Here is a 23,684-nt window from a genome sequence, read left to right on the forward strand (position 1 = left end):
ATACTTACCCATCTGACAGTGGAGTTTACTGGTGTGAGTCCAGAGAAGGCACCGTCAGTAACATGGTTCACCTCACAGTCACTGGTAAGTAGATCAAAAATCGCAAAGTGCTTTACAATAAAAAATAAACTGAGAACAAAAATATAAAACAGCATACATATAACATCATACAGCCTAAAACTAGTTAAAAGCTAATTTGAATAAATGAGAATTTAGTTGAGTCTTAAAATGAGTTACAGGGACCATTAATAGCCTTCGACTACAAGAATAGGTGTTGCATTCTAGAAGGTCAGAAATATAAGCTGGGGCTTGACCACACAGGGCTTTAAAAGTAAGGACAAAGATTTTTATATTAATTTTGTGAAGTCTCTAGCAGAAGCAACATTCTATGCTGACTGAAGATGGTCATGTCACGGTTCGCTTGAGGACTCACACGCAGGACTCAGAGGCACAGTCAGTATTTATTACAGTCCCACCAGGTGTATATACAAACAGTGCAGGGGATGGTGCTATATACAACGCGGTGACAGGGAAAGGGCTCCGGGGAAATCCAGGCAGGAAAAAGACACTCACTCCTTTTCTGGCTCTCTCTCCAAACACTCACACAAAAGGGGAATCTGCTCGGGGGATGCAGGGTCGGGTCCAGGGGATGCGAGTCACACACAACGATCCAGCGATGAGTAGAAGCCACTCCCTGGCTTAAATGCTGGCTGCGCTGACGAGGCCCAGGTGTTTCCTCTTCAGAGGGGGCGTGGGCCAAGGGCGTGAACCCACCATGAGTTCCGCCCTGGCGAGAGAGCGAGAGAGAGAGAGAGAGAGAGGGGGGGGAGGGAGAGAGAGGGGGAACACTACTAGTCAGCGGCCTGCTGATCCCCTGGCCGTGAAAGGTCAAGATCTTATTCAAACACATAAACAGCTCTTACAATAATCAAGCTGTGATAAAATAAAAGCATAAAAATTTACCTCTAATTCAGCTTGCGAGACAACCGTTTGACACTTAGTCATATTTATTAGTTGAAAAAAACCAAACAAACACTGTTTCTGATTCATTCACAAGAATGTCTCCCGAGTTCAACACCTTTGTTACTGCTCCCATTCCCCATGGGATGGACGTAGAGACCTAAAATTCATTCCAGATACACAATATAACCATCCCTCCCAAACAGTGGTCACAAATCAGTCCAAATGTGTGGTAGTGGGCACATCTGCTATATTGAGATAATCCATCCCACCTCACAGGTGTGCCACATCAGGATGCTGATCTGACATCATGAGTAGTGCACAGGTGTACCTCAGACTGCCCACAACAAAAGGCCACCCTGGAATGTGCAGTTTTTTGCGCTATTGGGGGTCTGGGGACCCAGAACCGGTCAGTATCTGGTGTGACCACCATTTGCCTCATGCAGTGCAACACATCGTCGCATGGAGTCTATCAGATTGTCAATTGTGGCCTGTGGAATGTTGGTCCACTCCACTTCAATGGCTGTGCGAGGTTGTTGGATATAAACAATATCACCAGTGCCAAAGGCAGAAATAAGCTCCAGGATAACCATTACGCTGGATGCAGCAGAGTCAACAGACTAGAAATCACTAGAAACTTTGAGTAAAGGACTTTTTGTGGAGTGAAGCACACATAAACCCAGAATGAAATTTGTCAAAGATGTCATGCTTTTCCATAAAAGAAATGACTTGTTTGGCCACGTTTTTAAGAAGCTTTGACAAGAAAGGGATCTTAGAGATATGCCTGTAATTTTTGAACTGTGTATTTCTACAATAGAAGGCCATTAGCAAGAAAACTGATTTTAAATAACGCTGTATGGATAAAGTCATTTGGGCAGGTAGATAATACCATTTTATCAAGTAAAGATGAAATGTCATATCGTGTCATCGGATGAAACACATTCAGAGTCTAAGAGTGGAGAGCCAGGAACAAAGGTATGACACTGGTAAGCTGAGTGTGTGGAGTTAGTGTTGATGAAGCTGTGTGTAAATGGATGAAATGCTGTAGTTTGTCTCTGTGTTGAGGTGGATCAGTGATCCTGCAGAGTCCTGTCCTCCCTGTGATGGAGGGAGATGACGTCACTCTGCTCTGTAAAACAAAGACCACTCCCTCCAACCTCCCAGCTGCTTTCTATAAAGATGGCTCCCTCATCAGGAAGCAGCCTACAGGTCACATGACCATCCAGCATGTTTCCAGGTCTGATGAAGGCCTCTACAAGTGTGACATCAGCGGTCATGGAGAGTCTCCATCCAGCTGGATCACTGTCACAGGTGACACACTCACCTGTCTGTGTTTCTGCAGCTTTCAACATTCACAATGTGACGACAACTTAATGACTGTGTTTGCTTTATTTTAGACAAACACAGCACCACACCTCTATCTACAACCACACCTCCACCTACATCCACCACTACATCTACACCCACCACCACAACTGTCAGATCTTCGCCCACCTCTATACATACATCCAGCACAACTCCACCCACCATCACACCCTCACCCACTGCTACCAAATCTCCATTAATAACTGCTCAAGGCATTACATCCACACCTCCACCTACATTCACCTCTCCTCCTGGTTCCACCTCCAACACTCTACCTCCATCAAACTCTCATCCTCTTCTCTCTATGATGTTGGTCTCCTCTGTTGGATCATCCTGTGTTGTGGTTCTACTGGTGTTACTGGTTCTGCTGGTGAGACGATGTGCTCACAGGAAACCTGAAGGTGAGACTCAGACTCCTGATTGTTCGTGTTTGAGATTCTTCAGTAGAATGAAGGTCACATACATTATTATTATAGTTACAACTTTCCTAAATGCAACCTGTTTTTAGATATTTAATTTATATTATTTTTAATTTTGCATCATTTCAGCAGATCAAGAAGAAGATGACATCATCACTTATGTCATGTACAGTTACATTCAATTATCAGATCCTCAACAACAGCCAATCAGAAAAAGCAAAGGTAGTACTGTGTTTCCATCAAAAGGGGTTGAGGTTGACATTTAAAATTTTAAATATAATTGCAAAACTATGTGATGTGTTTCAAATGGCTGCTGAGTTGTTAGATTTGTTTCTAAAACAACTTTTTTGCAACTTTACAATTAAGGAACACTGCAAAGTAGGGGTGAGGATGTTTCAGAAATAGGGGATTAGTAAGGAACTTTCTCTTTGATTTCTTTGTTGTAAGTTCTTGAGAAGATAACTTTTTTGGTTTAGTGTGAAGCCAATTAAGTCAAAGATTGAACAGTCCATAGACCTTTAGCTGTGTTTTCAGCCTCTCAGACATTTGAACCACTTTTAAACTTGCATGTAAAACCACAGCAGCTACTTCCTGTTGATGACCCCAGTTAGTGTGAACCAGGTTAAGGTTTAGACGTCTCACCACAAGATCTAATGATAGTGTTCGAGTCATGAGAACCCTGTTGCTTTGTGCTTTGTGGTATAGTGTGTGCATTTGTATTATTAGAATATAGCAGCCTTGTGGTCATCCACACTTGTTTTTCACAGAATGAGCCGTCAGTTATTTCTGGTCATTATGAGTTTCACAGCAGAGGTGTTAACATAGGAAAGCTGAAAAATGCTGCCGATTATAAAAATCGCTTAATCACCTAATCTTGTCAATTACTTTGCAGCTGTTGAGTAATAATATAACAGTGGTAGTTTCAGTAATTGTATATGCTTTATATTACAGAGACTGATACATCTGTGGTCTACCCAGCAGTGGGCTCTGACGATGTCAGTAATGGACAAACAACCATCAGGACAAGAAAGCTCAGGTACAGCTGGGCTGTTCACCCTGTTTACCGTCATTATGCTAGGCTAAGCTAAGAAAAGTTTAAATAAAGTAATCCATGAGAACCAAAAGTGCAGGCTGCAGATTGCTCTAAACATATAGCGATTTTTCTACTCTTGGGTTTGTATGATATCATCGATACCTAATATGGTCTCAGTGACATATGCTCCAGCCACCTGTTATTTCAACCTTTTATTAGTGATTGGCAGCCAATCAGTAGAAAGTTGCCTTAAAGGGAGAGGAGCTAATACAGATTGTTTTAGACAGGATGAACTAAGGGGCTCCAACAAAGCTCAGTGTAAGCTAATGAAATATTACCCTGAACTGTGAATCATGCAGAGGTACTCTAGTCAAGTCCAAGAATAAAAATAAAGAGCTGGAAATGAACACAGAACACAAATCTTCACAATCTGATTCAACAAAAATAAACTTGTACAGTGAAAACACAAGTTATAGTGCATGAACTTCAACAGTGTAGGGTTGCTTCAAATACAGGAAATGGTGCAACATATAATTGTGACTCTCCTTATAACCCTGCAGGTACATCAGGCAGGCAGCTGAAGTTGACGTGCAATAGAATAACACCGACAATAGTGCAGGGTCTATTTTTGATTGAACCTGCAAGAAACACTAGATTTTTTTTTGTTTCTCTAAAACTGCACAAAACAGTTCACCTACAAAGTAAAACCTCTGAGCTTGAGAGAAAAAAAACAGAGCACTGTTTCTGTACCCAGAGAGCAAAATGTTACTAGTCTTCAGTAGGATACGGTCCATAAATGTTTCACTAGGACTTTGAGATAAATTGAAACATATTAGCAAGATGTCTGACAGTCCAGTTGACTACAAATGAATAACTACAGAACATCTGTCATTACTGCTGGTTATCAGTAGACCATCCAGGTATATATTGTGCTAGATGTATCTATACTTACTCTTGCTATAGTGAGAACACACGTATGCACTCAGTATTACATCATAAACAAACCACATCTCCCTCTGCATGAGTCTGTGAGGGTGTTGAGCAGCTCTTTCAGTCAAAGACTGAACCTCACTGACAAAGTAAAACAGGAATGAAGATCGACACAAACAACCATCAGAAACAGCAGCATAAATGAAGTAAGACATGAAACACTGAGAGGTGAGGCAGAGAAACTACAAACGGAACACAGAGGGAACTAATGACAAACAAAAAGTAAGAACTGAAGCTGAGAGAAAGAAACACTAAACCACACTAGAAGAAATCGTGTGATCAAAGTTAAAGGTCAGCACAGATCTGTGGGCTCCAGGTTTGTAGAAGCAGTTTAAAGTGTGAGCAGTGCGGACGCTCTGATTTGTATCTAAACTGGTTCCAAGTAAAGTCTGAACTGGGACTGTGTGTGATGCAGAGAGGTGGAGATTGGAGGTCTTGACTGAACTACAAAGCTTGTAATCATGTTTCCTGTTGTTTGAATTGTGTGTGTTTGTGTTCAGACTTTAAACCAGAGCCAGACGTCGTCTACTCTTCACTGAAGTAGTCCACCAGTCCAACCACTGACATCCAGCTGCTGGTCTCTAACTGGTCCCCCCAGCACCTCAGACCAGAGGACATCCACATGTTACAGATTTTATGTCTTTTTATCACTGAATTAGACTCTGATGATGCAGAACTACTTAATGGAAATCAGTTACTTAATTTATTGGCATGCAGATGTTTTATGTCTTCAGTAACTTACAACAAGTATCCCGTTGTTGTTCCCCTTGGAAACATTTATATTGTCTCACTCAGTAATATAAGATTAAAACACAGACTTGAGTGTTGTAGTGTCTGAAAAACTACAAATTCATGAACTCAGACTGGACTTCCTTCTGAATCACATTTCCTGAATGAGCACAGAGCTCAGTCCTGTTAAACTTTCAATAAAGCTTAAAGCCTCTCTGAGGTCAAAGTCATCATAGGTCAAAGGTCAAAGTCATCATCCAGTTCTCTAATTTGGAGAAGCAAAACTGTTTTGGGTAAAACAGTCCCACAGCTCATGGTCACAGGTTGGGTTGGGCAACCAGTTTTGCTTTGCCTCTTTTGTTCTAATGCAACATAAAATGATACAGAGTATAACTGAGGTTTACTGAAAAACTAATCAGTTCCAGAAGGCAGATTTGGAAAAATAACTTTAAATCTGATCTCTGAGTTCAATAATATCAAACTTTTCATTCTAGTTAGTTCAACCCACTCTGTTGTGTATTTTCCTCTTGAGTTAACTACATATATGAATGCCTGCTGATAACTTAATGGATGTTCAACCATGTATGATCATAGTTCACTAATCATGAAGCAGGAATTATAGATTTTATTCTAAGCTGTGAACTTTTTTTATTCTAACTGTGAACAAACAACGTTTCTGAAATGGCAGCCACTTCACAAGCGCATGGCACAACATAGAAGAGCCACCTCCACAGGACAAAACTCGGCTGTCCATCTGGATCTAAAGGACAAACGTCACTCTTTCGAGGATGCCAATGTTCACATTTTGGACAGAGAGGACAGATGGTTTGAAAGAGGAGTGAAGGAAGCCATCTATGTCTACTGTGAGCGACCATCTTTGAACAGAGGCGGTGGTTTATAACACCAACTCTCTGCCATCTATAATCCAGTTTTGAGTTCCCTCCCCAGACGCCTTAACACCCACTCACATCCTGGGCCATCTGACCTCAGGACATCACATGATAGGGTGGGGCCAGGTTTCACAATGAGCTCACCCGAAACCCTGGCTGATTGTGAGCTACACCCATTTTCTCACCTTGGCTCATGTGATTAGGTAGAGGATCATCAGGGGGTCCTTTTGTCCCTCTTTGGGGGGAAACTCCCACTGGGTTTAAATCTGGGACTCTCCACCATTTGACCTTAGAACTGAAGAAGCTTCTCGGATGAGAGGTGAAACGTCATCAAGCAACTTAAAGAAGTCCTGATGCTTATTTTTTCTAAGCTCCTTAGACTACGATGACCTGGATGACTGAGAACCTTCACAGACATAGACAAAATAGACTTAAGTAAACCAAAGGAACTTTGGAGTCTACAAATCTGTCTCACCACATCTTAGTGGTTAATGCAGTTGTTCCAGTAAACAGAAACAAACACTTCCTCTCTGCTGAACTGCAGACACTGTATTTATTGAAGAGGCACAGCATCACTTTAGTGAGTCCTGCTCGCCTTATGACCAAAGAATCAATCCAGATGATCACAAAAATGGAATCAAATATCTATGAGGATGTATTATTGGAGGCTGAGATGAGTTATCAGACATTATTGATTTTTTGGAGAAAATTCACAAAAATATTCAAATATGTTCTCCTCCTCCAAAAGCAGTTTTTATTTTATTTTCTTCTCTCTAAAAAAAAGTGTGTGTGTAAGAAAGGTTTCCTGTGTGAGGTACTATATGTAAACTATGTAAAAATCCAACAGGTGGCAGCAGAGGAGCTTCAGTTTGACCAAGATGTCATTCTAGAAGATGAGGGCTGCTGGGAAAAATAGTGGTGGGGTTACTGTACCCCACCACTATAGAGGAAGGTTGCTTTCAACTCAGAGGTGTGAAACTGAGATTTTTTCTAAGCCCGTTTAAAAAAGAAAACAAAAAAAGCCATTACAATCATCTAAGATGGATGACACAAACACACGTGTCAGTTGTGATAATTTAAATGATTTACCTAAAGCAGTGATGCCCTGTAATTACTCTTTTCTATTAATATTCATTGCCATAATTTGTGACACACAGGAAAAAAAAAGCTTGAAGAAAAGCTTTGTCTAATCTCCATGCGCTAGCTTCAATTATCTTCTCAGCTTTATATATAGTATATATACCGATGACTTAAAAATAATATAAAATAATTTCCAAATCCAAATTGGTGAACAATAAATGAATGACAATAAAGCTTTCATCCAGTGTATTATAATCAGTCATATCCAACCAAATGACTGTTATTAAATATGTTTCTGCCATAAATCCAGATTGTTCCTCATTAATTTAATATAATTTAATATACGTCAGTCCTAATGTTAACCTAATGCAGAACCATTTCTGCATTTCCATTGGAGGACTCCGGTCCAGCCCACCATCTCTATCTCTCTCTCTAACTCATAAGTGTGGCGTTACAGACCTGCTCTCTCACTGAGGGACTTTCAGCTTTATCTGAACCTCAGAGTTCATCTCATATAGTCTCTTCTGAATCTCAGATTCTGATTTTAAAACAGAAACAGAAATGTCTGCTGGAACTTCGTCACTATGCTACAATTTCCTGTTTTTCAGCGTCTTTGTGTTTGTCTCTGCAGGTGAGATTTACTGTGAGAAAGTGAAGGTTATATATTAATAATAATGTGTGTGAAAGTGACACAAGGTTAGACAGAGTCTGTGCGGATTTAACATCTGCAATCCAGCTGTGACAAAGAAGTGTAATGTGTGGATGGGCTCAAACTGTGCTCATGAATATTTTGTAATTGTAAAGTTGTGAACTGAGTTTTGTAACCTTGTAAACCAAAATATCTGAAAATGTTATGCTTGTGCATCTGTAGACTAGAATTTGCGTGTTTGTAAAGAAAACAAACAATTATTTACACAAGTTACAAATATTTTTTGTTAAGGTCTGGTTAGACATACAAAGCAAAAATCTACTCTGTGTTCCAAATTATTATGCAAATGTAATTTTCCTAAAAAGTCGATTCAGTCAGCATAATTTTTGAGTCATCAACTATTCGAGTATAATTTAAATGTTACTGAACAAACCACACAATAAAAACAGTTCAAAAATAAAAAAAAAACCTTAGTATGCACTGCTCCAAATTAATAAGCACAGAGTTTCAAAACATTTTATAGGTTGTAGAGAATTGAAAATGGTCATTTGTTTAATTTGCAGTATTAATAGATCAATTTTTGCTGAAATCAAAAGCTATTTCCATCAAAAAACACCTTAACAGGTCAAGTTACATATTAACATAGCACCCCTTATTTGATAGCAGTTTCACATTTCACCATTCAAGTTTCAACTTGAATGTTTAATTATGTGGGGTACAGAAAAAAAAAAAAAAATTATAGACTATATTTTGTCAGGTTCCCGTTTCTGTTGACCCAGCGTTTTAAGTTTTAGTTTATTTGGATGTTGTTTATGTTTAAGTTCGTTAGATTAGTGTTAAGAGAATTTTTATTTTAGTTAAATCATTAAAGTATAATCAAGTAGAAACAAGTATGCCTTATAATCAAGTGTTTATATATTTTCACACGGTAAAGCTTACTGTTGAAAAGAACACAATGTATTCCTTGCTTAAGTGTGTGAGATGTTTGACAAAGACAGGATATATACATGCATTCTTTACTTCAGTGTCTGCGATGTCAGATAAGCATGCATACTGCTGTGTCGTTGTTTTTCAGTTTGTGTGCAGAAGTTAGATAGCTAAGACAATGCCTGAGCTCTCCCCTCTTCAGTTGAAAGAGGAAGTACTATGTAACCCATTTTGCCTTATAAATAAAGCGAGTAAACGGTGCTCGGTGTGTTAGTCTGCTCAGAGACTCTCACCCGTGCGCACGTCTTTGAAACTCTGAGTCGGTCTGCCAGTGTCTCATTTCTCTCTTACTGTGTTTGAACAAATTGTCAACCCTTGACATTTAATTGGTCCTTCGTAGCCGGAGAACTGACTGTTATTTTAACGTCTAGTTTTCCACAGACGGTCTCCATCGGATCCTGACGTCGTGACGCCTGCGCTGGAAGAAATCTGATCAGTAAAACGAAAAACCCGGGAACGTGAATTCGATCTCCGGTCAGCGTTCGGCCTTCGCGGCTCCAGGACCCGATGAGCACCGGATCTTAAAACGCAGCGCCACAGTAGAGGTGAATATGACACGCATTCCACCAAGCGCTAAAATACGTTGATATTGAGATTTTCCTTTAAGTAGTGTGTAAACCTAGGTACGCCGACAGATCTCAGTGTCCATGCGGGACTAAGAAGACGACAGGCAAGAGCGAAATTCTAGAAAAATCGCTATTAAAAGTTCCGGTCGCTCTGGGAGTGGCTGCAACGGAACAGGTTTCCGGTCACTCAAGAAGAGTGGCTGAAGGTGAAGGTGTTACACAAATAAATAGGCCTACGGAAAATCTCAATAAAAATCATAGAAACGCGCTTTGTTTGTGAGGAGTGAGTTGTTTTTACGACCCCATACGCGGTCGAACCACTTCTCAAACTGTTTTCCTGTGTACACTCACGTATTGGTAAAGGTGGAAAAAAGGGTTGTGCTTCATCACGTAAAATTGATAACCGCTCTCTCAATTAGTGGGAGAGTAGAAGGCTGTTATCGAAAACCCATTCTCACTTTTTCATGCCAAAGAAGGTGTCACAGTTCTGACGTAATTAGTTCAAAATGGGTAACTCTAAAACTAAAGTAAAATTAACAGCAGATGAAGGATGGTTGGAAAAAAACTGTCCAAATGCAGGAAGAGTCAGTGCAAATAGGTGGAGAAATCCACATAAAATTTATTGCCCAGCCTGGCAAGGCAAATGCAATCAAGAATCAATAACTGCTTTAAAGGCTGCTTTACAAAAAGAATTATTTGAGGAAAAGAGCCAAAAGAAAAAAGCAAAACGCTTAGCAGAATGGCACCTTTTCAAGGCGTGGATGGTAGAAAACGATAAACGCATTGCTAAACGTGCCCAAAAGCAGGAAACTAAAGATAAACAGAAAACTGCAGGAGAAGAAAAACCGTACCCCCCTCCTTATGCTCTTCAGCCTGCACAGCCTGCAGCAGCTGCACCTAACCCTACGTCAGCACTTCCTGTAAGCTCTCCTCACAAACCTTTTGTTTCAAATCCCTATATGGAGGCCAGACAACAACTTGATCTTATGACTAAGCATGGTCATTCCAAAAAAACAGAAATTGTAGGTCAGTTTCCAATGGTAGCCTTATCTAACCCCAGGTACGGTCAACCCACTGGTCCCCCAGACGCCCAAGGAGTCATACCAGTAGACGGTGAGCCTTTAATTTATGCATTCCGACCCTGGTCTCATAAAGACAGAGAGAATGTACTAAAAGATGTGCCACCCCTTAAAGAAGGCTTCCGGCCGTGGCGAGATGCAGTGGAATTGATCCGTCAGGGGTGGGGTTTAAATGGTCATGAGATGCATCAAGTTTTTCAAGATTTATTAGGTTTAAGTCTTCCTAGAGCTAGAGGTCAATTTACAGGAAATGATTTAAACGGTGACGTGTTGGGGCCAGACACTCCCCAATTAATACAGGAGCTTAATAACTTGTATGGCAGAATAGAAGTTATTTTAGCCCCAAGGCCAGATTATGGAAAGATAGGAGAGATGCAAACAAAAGGAAGGAGAGACAGCATCAGACTATTTGGATCGCCTACGCCCAGTTTTCAGACAAAACTCAGGGCTAAATTATGATGCCGATCCACTGTCTGCTTTTCAACAACAATTAAAAAATGCCTTCCTAAATGGTCTACTGCCTAAGATAAAAGCACATGTAGACAAACACTGGGTCACTCAAAATACAGGAACCTTGCCTGAAGCCCTACAATATGCTGAGCATGCAGTCAAAATTCAAAAACAAAAAGAAAAAACAGAAGGAGTTTTCATGATTGATCCAGAGACAGGCTTTATAGCCTTCTCAGGACAGCAACACACGGCAGGTTTTAAGCAAAGTAGGGGAAAGCAAAAAGCAGGACAAAGAAGAGATAGAAGAGATATGAGATGTTATAACTGTGGTAAAATCGGGCACTTTGCTCGAAACTGTAGAAATGTAAGCCAAGAACAGGAAGGTGGAGATGACAGGCGCAGACGCCGTGATGAATGACTAGCACAAGAAAAGGGAAGTGAAACAAGTGAAGGGGAAGTTTACAACATTGAACAACTGCTGCTAGGCTCAGAAGCAAAGCCCACCGTTATAGTGCACGTTAACGGGGTCCCAATAAAATTCCTTTGCGACACAGGTGCTTGTAAAACTGTCCTAACGGTAGAAGTCCCAAATTTAACCTCTTCAAAAGATACCTTAATCGTGAAATCAGCCTCAGGACATGTGACAAAACAGCATCTAACCGACCCCCTTTTTATGTCACATAGAGATAGTGGCCGTGCCTGCAAAAATCAGTGCATCTATGATCCATCTTGTCCACTAAATTTGTTAGGAAGAGATGCTTTAACAAAATTAAAAATAGGAGTTTTTCCTGAAGAAAGTGGCATGAAAGCCAGACTCCTACTCTCTGAAAGTCAGAGCCAAACTGAAGACATTTATGTTTGTGAAGGTTTAGGTGAGCCAAATTATTACTGGGCCTTAGATTTACCAAAACTTGAACCATTAGAGGCCAAAGCTAATATGTACTTACCTGAGCACTCACATAGACAGGACCCAGCAAAATATCACAACACCTTGTGGTATAAATATGTCCCAGGTCCAGACAAAATTTATGATCAACAAGTGCACAGACTAGGACCGCAAAAACTAGTCCTACAACACCTGTATGTGACACAGAGTGGTAATGCAGTATGCTCAGTGTTACAGACAGATGCAGTGCAGCGCTTAAATAAGATGTGCAACCCTCATGTATCTGTTGCACGCAACGACCAAACGCCTTGGTCTGAGTTAGGCACAGTGCTGAGAAATGTAGAAATGGACAGATATGACAAAATAGAGTGTGAGGACTGGCAAAAAGGCCGTAGAACTGGGTGCATGAGGCTAACGCTGTGTTGGCCGGTGACAGCCACACCAGCCACACATTTAGCCACAACAGAGCAAGATGAATGACAAGTATTAACAATTGAAGCACATCCAGAACTAGAGAAGCTGCCACAAACATTATGGTCTCAAGGACCCACGGATGTAGGCCTAATAAAAGGAGCAGATCCAGTAGTGGTGAAAACTACAACCTCATATAGGCCTGTAAAACCACAATATCCCTTGAGTGCAGAGGCAAAAGAAGGTATCAGACCAGTCATAGCAGAGATGCAAAAAGCAGGTATTCTCGTGAAAACTAATGAAGCCACGTGTAATACACCAATTTTTCCAGTAAAAAAGGCTAATACAGGAAAATATCGCTTAGTTCATGATCTAAGAGCAATAAATGAGGTAACAGAGCAAATACCTCCAGTGGTTGCAAATCCACACACAATTCTAAATCAAGTAACACCAAAAGAACGGTGGTTCTCTGTAATAGACTTGTCCAATGCCTTCTTCTCCGTACCTCTGCACCCTGACTCACAGAAGTTATTCGGATTCACCTTTGACAATCAAAAGTATACTTATACAAGGTTGCCTCAGGGATTCCAGAATAGCCCAACTCTGTATGCAGAGGCTTTGAGAAAATCAATGTCATCTTGTACGCTCCCTGCCCCAGGGCAGTTCTTGTTGTATGTAGATGATATATTGATCACAGGCCATACAAAAGATGAGTGCAAAGAAAACACATTAACAGTTTTGCAACATCTCGCAGAGCAAGGCCATAAAGTGTCACAGCATAAACTGCAATTGTGGAGCCAGGAAGTAACATACCTTGGCCACAAATTGACAGGACAAGGCAGGCAGCTGTTAGAGAGCAGAAAGATAGCAGTCCAAAATGCCCCAAAACCAGTAACTAAACAACAAATGATGAGTTTTTTAGGACTGTGCAATTTCTGTAGATGCTGGATTCCAGAATACGCATTACTAGCTCAACCACTACAGAACCTCATTTATGGTAAAGATCTAGCATTAAAAGACAAAGTACAATGGACTCCAGAAGCAGAAAAAGCTTTCGTTGATTTGAAAATAGCACTGCAGACATGTACCGTCTTAGCATTACCAGACTATGGAAAACCTTTCGTTCTCCATGTTGATGGTGCAGGAGGGTATATGAAAGCAGTCTTAACTCAAGCTTTTGGAGAAAAACAACGTCCATTAGCTTTCTACTCATGCAAACTTGACTCTGTAGCTGCTGGATTACCTACCTGTGTTCAGGCATGCGCAGCAGCAGCAGAGGCAGTTAAAAAATGTGCAGACATTGTTCTAGGACATAAATTGATCATCAAAGTCCCACATGCAGTGACCTCTATTTTGCTCCAAGCGAACCTCTCTTTCCTCACGCATGCAAGACAACTTTCTTATGTGGGGATTCTACTTACACAATCACACATAAAAATAGAGAAGTGTGGCCAGCTAAACCCAAGTACACTTTTGCCGACTTCTCTGGACGGAGAACAACACTGTTGCATTCAAAAATTAGAGGAAGATACAAAACCTCGCACTGATATATACAGCTCCCCCCAGAGCAGTTTCAGTAATGTTTTTGTGGATGGCTCAGCGTCAAAAGACATTCACGGTAGAAATTGTGTGGGTTATGCGGTCACAACTGTTGATAAAGTGATAGAAGCAAAAGCTCTCAGCTCCTCAAACTCTGCTCAAAGCGCAGAACTAACCGCAGTCATCAGAGCATGTACTTTATATAAGGGTCAAAGTGTTAATGTTTACACAGACAGTCAATATGTCTATTCAGCAGTTCATCATTTCGCTAAAATATGGCATAACAGAGGAATGACAACTTCCTCAGGCAACACAGTTCAACATGCAAACCTTCTAAAAAAGCTATTAGAAGTAATAACGTTGCCAAAAGAATTAGCACTATGCAAATGTGCAGCTCATCAAAAGGATGACACAGAAATTACGAGAGGAAATAACTTTGCTGACAAAGCAGCAAAAGCAGCTGCAGAAAAACAAATTGATGTTTTAACAACAGAAATCATAGATCTAATACCTTTAGAAATACTAGCAGATGCACAGAAAACAGCATCGCTGAGTGAACAAAAATCTTGGGTGAAAGATGGAGCAGAATTAAAAGACAACCTCATGATGTGTAATGGCAAACCAGTGCTTCCAAAATCTTTGCATAGAACTGCTGCTTTAGTGACACATGGGAAAACTCATGTGTCATCAGGAGGGATGCTTAATATTCTTAATAAACAATTCTATACAAAAAATTTTGAAAGTTCAGCACAAGAGTTTATCAGAACATGTATGATTTGCCAAAGACACAACGCACAGGGAAATCTACGTCCAAAGCGAGGGCATTTCCCTATACCACCGCATCCATTTCACACTGTCCACATGGATTTCATAGAATTAAATGAATCACAATCCTCCAAATATGCACTTGTGATAATTGATGTATTTTCCAAGTGGCCAGAAATATACCCAGTGAAAAAAGCAGATGCAATATCAGTAGCAAAATGTCTATGTAATCATTTTATTCCAACGTACGGTATTCCATCTCTGATAAGATCAGACAATGGCACACATTTTGTAAATGAAGTAATAAGTAAAGTTTCTGAAGCTTTAGGCTTCAGCATAAAACATCACTGTTCTTATCATCCACAAAGTGCAGGATTAGTCGAGAGAACTAACGGCACAATTAAACAAAGGTTGAGGAAATGTATGGAAGAGACTAAAAAACCTTGGCCTGAATGTCTAAGCTTGGTTAAATTATGGATGAGAATAACTCAAGGAACAGGTGGTCTAACGCCATTTGAAATCGTACATGGCAGACATTTTCCACTCCCCATAATGAGTGAGCCAATTAATAAATCTATTGCAGAAACAACAATGGCAGAATGGATGACAAAACTATTTGAGAATAAAGAAGTGAGATTAAGCAATCAACTGCCGAGTGACTTTTCTTCAGTTTCTTGCAGGTTGAACCCCGGTGATTGGATTCTGATTAAAGTCCTCCAGCGGAAAAACTGGAGTGCTCCAAAGTGGGAAGGTCCCTTCCAGGTGCTACTTACCACACCCACAGCGTGTAAGATAGCCGAACGAGTTTCGTGGATTCATCAATCCCACGTGAAGAAAGTGTTTGCACCACAATAAGACGCCGGTTCCCCTGACTCTTACGTGAACCCCTGCTGGAGGACAGGGCTGAACGGGTTTCCCGCCCTGTGCTTCCTCGGCAGTGCTACTCACGTGGGAGCTCGGGTGTGCCTGGTCGCCCTGAAGATCAGACTGACCTATCCCACCGAAGAGCAGAACCAATAATAACACCAGGGACGCCTGAATAAAATCTCAACAAGATGACTGAGGAAAACAACCTGATAAATCCAGAAGAAGAACCAGCTTCAGAATCAATGCTAGCACCAGTTCCAGCCCCAAAGCTGTTGTGCTTGGGCGCTTGTGACATCAAACGAAAACTACTCATGTGCTACATATTCTGTCTAATGGCTATCCTCCTGATGACGACACTCTTTTGGTTGATGCCCAGTGGAACCCACAAGACAGTACCAATTATTCTCCGACCTAAGAGGTGGACCCACGACAACTCGCACCTGAAGGAGATAGACAAAGAACACAACCACCCGTGGCTGAACAATGCATGGTACCGGTATGTCCATGACAGAGTGCACAGAGAAGACAATGCCGCAAACTGCTATGTCTGCTCACATATGCCCACGACAGCACTCCATGCCACAGTGTATGGAAAACCCCCAACCAAGGCTGAAGCACTCTGCATATATGACAAAGCCATTACCGGGACCTGCTCAACACCAGGAAAACCTGTGATGGTGATAGGTGGATCCATAAAGGACCAAAACAGCAACACATGCCACAACACTACACAATATATAGTCCCACAGAGTGTAAAGTCTTTAATCTACAACATAACAAACTGCACCCACCAGTACCCAAATATAAACTACACCTGCAATGAAGCCTACTGGGTGCATATAAACGTCAGCCATAGAAAACTGAAATCATTCTCAGTTGTTTTGCCACCTGACATACAACACCCAGTGTGCTTTAACTTCACAGGAGCAACCGGACAAACAGGTACGCCCCAGGGTCTGAAGAAATTAGGACAAAACCGAAACTGCTCCATGATCCTGGCGGCACCAGATTGGGATGGCATCGGCTCATCGACAGGTACATACTGGGTACAGGGCGCAGCTTGGGCGTGTGGCCTGAAAGTCTATTTCATGCTGCCACCAAACAGCACCGGACTCTGTGCCCCTGTTCTGGTATCTGACCACACCTTTAAGATGTCAGTGAACAGCAACACCAGAGCTAAACGTAACACAGGCCTCAAGCCCCATGATCCATATCTTGGTTCTGATGTACCTGATGACTTCAAACTCTGGACCAAGAGCCAGAAGGTAATACACGCTTTGTTTCCATGGATAGGAGTAGGGAAACACGCACTACGGATAGAAACCCTGGACTATCGTTTTGGATTATTTTTAAATGCTTCAACCCGCATTAATCAAGGACAGAATGAAGAAATTGATGCAATTCGCATCACTGTCATGCAGCACCGAGTGGCTTTAGACATCATTCTCGCAGAGAAAGGTGGTCTCTGCGTATTGTTTAACACTACATGTTGTACCTACATACCTGATAACATCCATTCATTAAACATGACAAATGCTTTGAATGTTTTGAAACAACTGAGAGACGCTCAGCAGCAGGACTACGTTACCGATACTCAAGGTTGGTGGGACTGGCTGCTGAGCGGCTCTTGGAAATCTCTACTGATTAAAGGCCTGTTGGCCCTTTTCAGTGTGATGTTACTATTTTGCCTTTTCATTGCTTGTATTATCCCATGTCTGAGAAGCATAATGACAAACATGTTCAAGCGTATGTTAGGAAACCATGTCTTGGCTCAGTCAGTTATGGAGGATCCCTATCGTCAGTATGATATGCTGAGTGTGGGAGAGAGAGAAGAAAATCTCTATGACAATCTTGACAAGCTTGTTGTTTAATTATTTCACTGAATGACGTGCAAGTTGAAAATGTGACTAACAAGTGACTATGCATTGAGTAAAACATGTGAAATATATTAACATCAGGAGGGAATGTTAAGAGAATTTTTATTTTAGTTAAATCATTAAAGTATAATCAAGTAGAAACAAGTATGCCTTATAATCAAGTGTTTATATATTTTCACACGGTAAAGCTTACTGTTGAAAAGAACACAATGTATTCCTTGCTTAAGTGTGTGAGATGTTTGACAAAGACAGGATATATACATGCATTCTTTACTTCAGTGTCTGCGATGTCAGATAAGCATGCATACTGCTGTGTCGTTGTTTTTCAGTTTGTGTGCAGAAGTTAGATAGCTAAGACAATGCCTGAGCTCTCCCCTCTTCAGTTGAAAGAGGAAGTACTATGTAACCCATTTTGCCTTATAAATAAAGCGAGTAAACGGTGCTCGGTGTGTTAGTCTGCTCAGAGACTCTCACCCGTGCGCACGTCTTTGAAACTCTGAGTCGGTCTGCCAGTGTCTCATTTCTCTCTTACTGTGTTTGAACAAATTGTCAACCCTTGACAATTAGCAAAGTTCATTTGGTTATTAGACTCCTTGTGTTTTCTGCCCCTGTACTCCCTCACCCTTTGTGTTTCATGCTGCATGTCTTATGTTATCAAGTTTGTATCGTCATGTCTGTGTCTCGTGTTTCCTGTTTTATTTTGAGGGAGTTGTGTGTTTTTTGTTCATTGTATTTAGGCTACGTCCACACGTACCCGGGTATTTTTGAAAACGCAGATTTTTCTATGCGTTTGCACCTTTCGTCCACACGTAAACGGCGTTTTCGGTCACTGAAAACGAAGATTTCTAAAATCTCCGGCCAGGGTGGATATTTTCTAAAACTCCGTTTTTGCATTTATGTGTGGACGAGAAAAACGGAGAAAACGCAGCGTCAAAGGTGTGCGCATTTTTTGACATCACACTGTGCGCCACGTTATTAGTTCGGTGAAATGAATTTCTACAATACTGTTACTGTTAATTCTACTTTCTGCAGTGTTTCAGTGCTTACAAATACACACAGTTACTGTCCTTCCACACATACGACTCGGTTCTGCTTCTATGCACCAGCTTTGTTTACTCTTTCCCACCGAGGCTTCTAGACTTCTGATTGGCCAACATTTCTGCACAGTTAGGAATATATCGCCACCTGTTGCTTTGACATGTTCATAGCAGCGTTTTCCTTCATTTCTGCCTTTACGTGTGGACGGGATTATTTTTTAAAACGAAAAATCTCAGTCAAAAATACCCGTGTACGTGTGGACGTAGCCTTAGTTTAACTTCCCCTGTCCTGTCATTAGCCTCATGTCAGTCAGCTGTTCCCCCATGTGTCACCTCCTGTGTATTTAAGTCCTTTGTTTTCAGTGTGTCATTGTCAGATCATCTGCTTTGTTTCTAGGCCAAGAGTTCATGTCAAGTTTTCTTATGTCTGGTCCATGTTCCTGTTCTAGGTTTTTATTTAATTTAGCTCAACCAGTTTAGTGTATTGTTAGTTTTGCCTTTTGTTTGCAGTTAATTTGTCAGCCACAATAAACGGCTCGTGTTTGGTGATTCAAGTCACATTTCATGTTTTGTTTCGTCTGCATTTGGGTCCACCTTTACTCTACACACAGTCAGCCCCGCTGATTGTGACATATTTATGCAAAACATGTGTATATTTACTACATTTGAATCACATGTGTTCTTGAAGAAAATGTATCTAAATTTGCCACTAAGAGACTCACAGTGTCTTATAATGAGAGGCTGCTTTCTCTCACACATTATGTTCACTTATTATCAGCACATGTTGTTGTTCTGTGGAAGCTAACATCTTGTAGTTTCTGACACTTTGCATGTTTAGCATGAGGCTAAAATTCCCCCTCAGTGGGTCACTGGTGACCTGCTGGATGTTCAGAGGTTCATTAAATCCAACATGACTAAAAACTCAAATGTCAAAGGAAATAAACAAAATATTTAAAGTCAATCATTCTGATCATAATTGTACTTTGACCTTTAACCTCTCTGCTCTGTGTTGTTTCCTCTTTCAGACCAGAAAAACATCACAGCTGAGTCTGGACAGAACGTCACTCTGACATGTCGAGCTCCAAACAACAAGACCTTAGTCGTAAAGTGGAGCAGAGCTGACCTGGAAGATGAATGTGCTTTTGTACCAGCATAGTCGCTTCTATCCAGACAACCAGCATCCATCTTTTAAGAAGCGGGTGGATCTGCAGGACAGACAGATGAAGGATGGAGACGTGTCTTTGATTCTGAAGGATGTGAACACTGCTGATAGTGGAACATACGAGTGCCGTGTTTTCATTAAAGAAACACGCTCATGGAAGAACAGCATCATCCTTCACCTGATTGTTGATCCTCCAGGTGAGTGAGTAGAGTTGAGTGTGTGTGTGATCAGAGGTGAAGCTGCTTCCTGGTTGTTGATGTTTGTTTGTTGTATGGATGAGCTGGTGGATGTCAGAGGTAGACAGATGTTTCTCCAGCTGTTGTCTTTGTGGCTGGTAGTCTAGAGTTGTAGAGCAGCATTGTTTGGTTAGAGCAGAAACAAAGACATTTATGAATCTGTCTCTTTTTCTCATGATCTGCAGTTTGTCTGTAAACATGTGTGGGGAAACTCAATGCACGAGTCCATTGCATTTTTGCTTTTCAGTCACCTCTCTGCATTGAATCGTACTTGCCATTAAACTCTTTCTCTCTTCAACATCATGTCTTTATCCTGTCTTCCTTCTCTCACCCCAACCGGTCGCAGCAGGTGGCCCCGCCCCTCCCTGAGCCTGGTTCTGCCGGAGGTTTCTTCCTGTTAAAAGGGAGTTTTTCCTTCCCACTGTCGCCAAAGTGCTTGTTCATAGGGGGTCATATGATTGTTGGGTTTTTCTCTGTATCTCTTATTTTAAGGTCTACCCTACAATATAAAGCACCTTGAGGTGACTGTTGTTGTGATTTGGCACTTTATAAATAAAATTGAATTGAATTGAATTGAATTGAATTGAATTGAATTGAATCGAAGATGCTGCTGCCTGCATTATGTTTCAGGCCTGAAATGCTGACTTACAGAAAGTGTCCTTAAAAACTTCAAAACATCTGTCTTGACTTTCTGTGTGACAGCAGGACAGCACTGATCCCTCAGGGTTCAATCACTGGACTGTATTCACAGTCTGATCACAGTTTTCTGTTCCAATCAGAGGTGAGAAACAGAGATTTTATCTAAGAGAGTTTAAACAAAGAAAAACAACTTCAACAGTAAAATCATCTAACATTGATGATAAAAAACACATGTCAGTTGTCATCATTTAATTGATTTAACTTATGCTGGGATGACCTGAAATTGTCCTTTATTAAAAATATTTGTTGCTATAATTTGTGACACAAACGAAAGAATATTCCTCTTTAAATATTAAATATAATTAAGTAATAATTTAGCCAGTTTTTATTTCCTGTTTTTAAGCTTTACTAGGTATGTGTGTTTTTAAAGGGATGCCAAATGCTGTCATTTTTTCTGTAAAGCAAATTTACCTTGCCTATGGGTATAAATAAAGTTACCTTGACCTTCTTTGTGTTTGTCTCTGCAGGTGAGATTTAGTTTTAGAAACTGACGATGAGTGAAGAGTATCAGCCTGTTAACATGTCAATAATAATCTGTGTGAAAGTGATACAAGGCTAAATGGAGACTGTGTGGATTAAATATCTGTAATCCAGCTGTGACAGAGACAAAGAGGTCTATGTGTGTGTCAGTGTGATGTGCATAGTTTGAGGAATGAGACTCACAGTGTCTTATAATGAGAGGCTGCTTTCTCTCACACATTATGTTCACTTATTATCAGCACATGTTGTTGTTCTGTGGAAGCTAACATCTTGTAGTTTCTTTGCATGTTTAGCATGAGGCTAAAATTCCCCCTCAGTGGGTCACTGGTGACCTGCTGGATGTTCAGAGGTTCATTAAATCCAACATGACTAAAAACTCAAATGTCAAAGGAAATAAACAAAATATTTAAAGTCAATCATTCTGATCGTAATTGTACTTTGACCTTTAACCTCTCTGCTCTGTGTTGTTTCCTCTTTCAGACCAGAAAAACATCACAGCTCAGTCTGGACAGAACGTCACTCTGACATGTCGAGCTCCAAACAACAAGATCTTAGTCGTAAAGTGGAGCAGAGCTGACCTGGGAGATAAATATGTGCTTTTGTACCTTGATGGTCACAATGTTCCAGACAACCAGCATCCATCTTTTAAGAAGCGGGTGGATCTGCAGGACAGACAGATGAAGGATGGAGACGTGTCTTTAATTCTGAAGGATGTGAACACTGCTGATAGTGGAACATACGAGTGCCATGTTTTCATTAAAGAAACACGCTCATGGAAGATCAGCATCATCCTCCACCTGATTGTTGATCCTCCAGGTGAGTGAGTAGAGTTGAGTGTGTGTGTGATCAGAGGTGAAGCTGCTTCCTGGTTGTTGATGTTTGTTTGTTGTATGGATGAGCTGGTGGATGTCAGAGGTAGACAGATGTTTCTCCAGCTGTTGTCTTTGTGGCTGGTAGTCTAGAGTTGTAGAGCAGCATTGTTTGGTTAGAGCAGAAACAAAGACATTTATGAATCCGTCTCTTCTTCTCTTGCTCTCTAACTCGTCTGTAAACATGTGTGGGGAAACTCAATGTTAGAGCCTACAGCTGGAGGGGGAGGGGAGGGGTGAAGCTGGTGGTTGTGAGTCTGTGAAAGTGAATCCTGCCGGTGCCATAGCTGCTGAAAACGTACTTAGTGCAGACACAAAACATCCATCAGCTTCAAAGTGTGTCAGAAAAATGTCCACATGAGAGAGAGAGAGGTCCCATTTTTGTTGTTGAACACAAATCATTTTTGTAACGTTTTTAATGTTATACGGCATGAAGGGGTGAGAGTGTGGATCCAAATTCAGTATACAGAGACTGTAGAATAATAATAAAATCAAGCTTTTCATTTGGGCTGCACAACAATACAAACAAAGCACCAACATGACATCTGACCCTGAATAACCTCTCACAGGCATGTTAAATTGTATTTTCTAGTTTTATGATTGTTTTTCTATTTTTCGTGGCAGCCATTTCCCAAAACAAGATGTTGGCTGCTATTTTGGTCAGGTCACATGTTTCCTGTTCTTGAATGAAAAAGCACACAAAAATCCACCTATATGAACATTTTCTTACTTTATAAATAATAGAACGTATTTTTAATAACCTGATCTATTTAACTAAAAGAGGAAATGGATTCTGTTCTGTTCTTCACTCATCACTTACCTGACAGCTGACACCTGTTTCTCACCTGCAGGTCCATCAGGAGGACATCCTGCCTGGATAGTTCTGTTAGTTGTTTTGGTTATTATTCTTGTGCTTCTTATTGCTTGTTGTATATACATAAAAAACAACTAAAAAACTAAGAAGCTATTATCATTCCTGCTGCTGTTTGAATGAGTCTGTCATGGTCCTGGGCCATGTTGGCCCAGTATTCTTAGTTTTTGTGTGTTTTTGTATTTTGTTCCCTATTTATGCCTTGGTTCCTAGGTTATTTAGTTAAGATGGTCCTTATTTGGTTACCTCCTGTGTGCCCCTGTGTATTTGTGAGCCCTCGTCTCGCCTTGTGTTTTATTCCATGTTTTCCCCAGCCTGTTAGGTCTGTGTTCTCCCCGTGCTCTCTCTCCTCCTGTCTGAACCTCTGTGTACTTCCTGTTTTACTTTGACAGTCTCTCGTCAGTGTGCGTCATGTTGTGTTCACTCCTGCCCTGTCTCGTTATGACTATCTGTGTCAGCTGTGTTCCCCGTGTGCTCCCACTTCCCTCGTTAACCCTCTGTGTATTTATGTGCATGTCTCCATCAGGTCAGTGTCGCGTCGTCAATGTCTCTTCCCTGAACCTGTGTGTCTTTCTGTGTTCCCACGGTCTTCTGTTAATATTCCCAGTTTAGTTCTGTTCCTTTGTGAAACTTGCAATAAAGCAGTGATTTTGAGTTCAGTTCCTGCCTCTGTGAGTTTTGCGTTTGGGTCCTCATCTGCCTCCACACAGCCAGTTCATGACTGAGTCATTGTTATCGATAAAGAAGACAGATGATCAAAGAGAGAAAGAAAGTGATGATGTTGAGCT

General features: G+C 41.0%; 3 protein-coding genes across 3 annotated transcripts in view; 2 read left to right on the plus strand and 1 right to left on the minus strand.

The window, feature by feature from the left end:
* Positions 1–23,684, plus strand: part of LOC309693309 (hemicentin-2-like) — a 1,543,010-nt gene that overhangs the window by 290,172 nt on the left and 1,229,154 nt on the right. Inside the window, exon 12 of the mRNA XM_082512410.1 lies at positions 21,705–21,972. Within this exon, the coding sequence (XP_082368536.1) occupies positions 21,705–21,972 (268 nt within the window). The remainder of the gene's footprint in view (positions 1–21,704; positions 21,973–23,684) is intronic.
* The window catches only part of LOC309693997 (nuclear factor 7, ovary-like), a 260,788-nt gene that overhangs the window by 103,132 nt on the left and 133,972 nt on the right, over positions 1–23,684 (minus strand). The window lies entirely within an intron of this gene.
* LOC309698861 (uncharacterized protein) lies at positions 15–4,374 on the plus strand (the record flags this gene model as incomplete). The annotated part of the gene is made up of 6 exons (XM_082521598.1): positions 15–84; positions 2,026–2,271; positions 2,358–2,726; positions 2,874–2,966; positions 3,696–3,780; positions 4,338–4,374. The coding sequence occupies exons 1-6, from the start codon at positions 63–65 to the stop codon at positions 4,372–4,374; spliced, it is 852 nt and encodes a 283-aa protein (XP_082377724.1). The 5' UTR covers positions 15–62.

Source organism: Aulonocara stuartgranti, assembly GCF_965226115.1.
Source record: "Aulonocara stuartgranti genome assembly, chromosome: 3".
In the NCBI taxonomy this organism is placed as follows: domain Eukaryota; kingdom Metazoa; phylum Chordata; class Actinopteri; order Cichliformes; family Cichlidae; genus Aulonocara; species Aulonocara stuartgranti.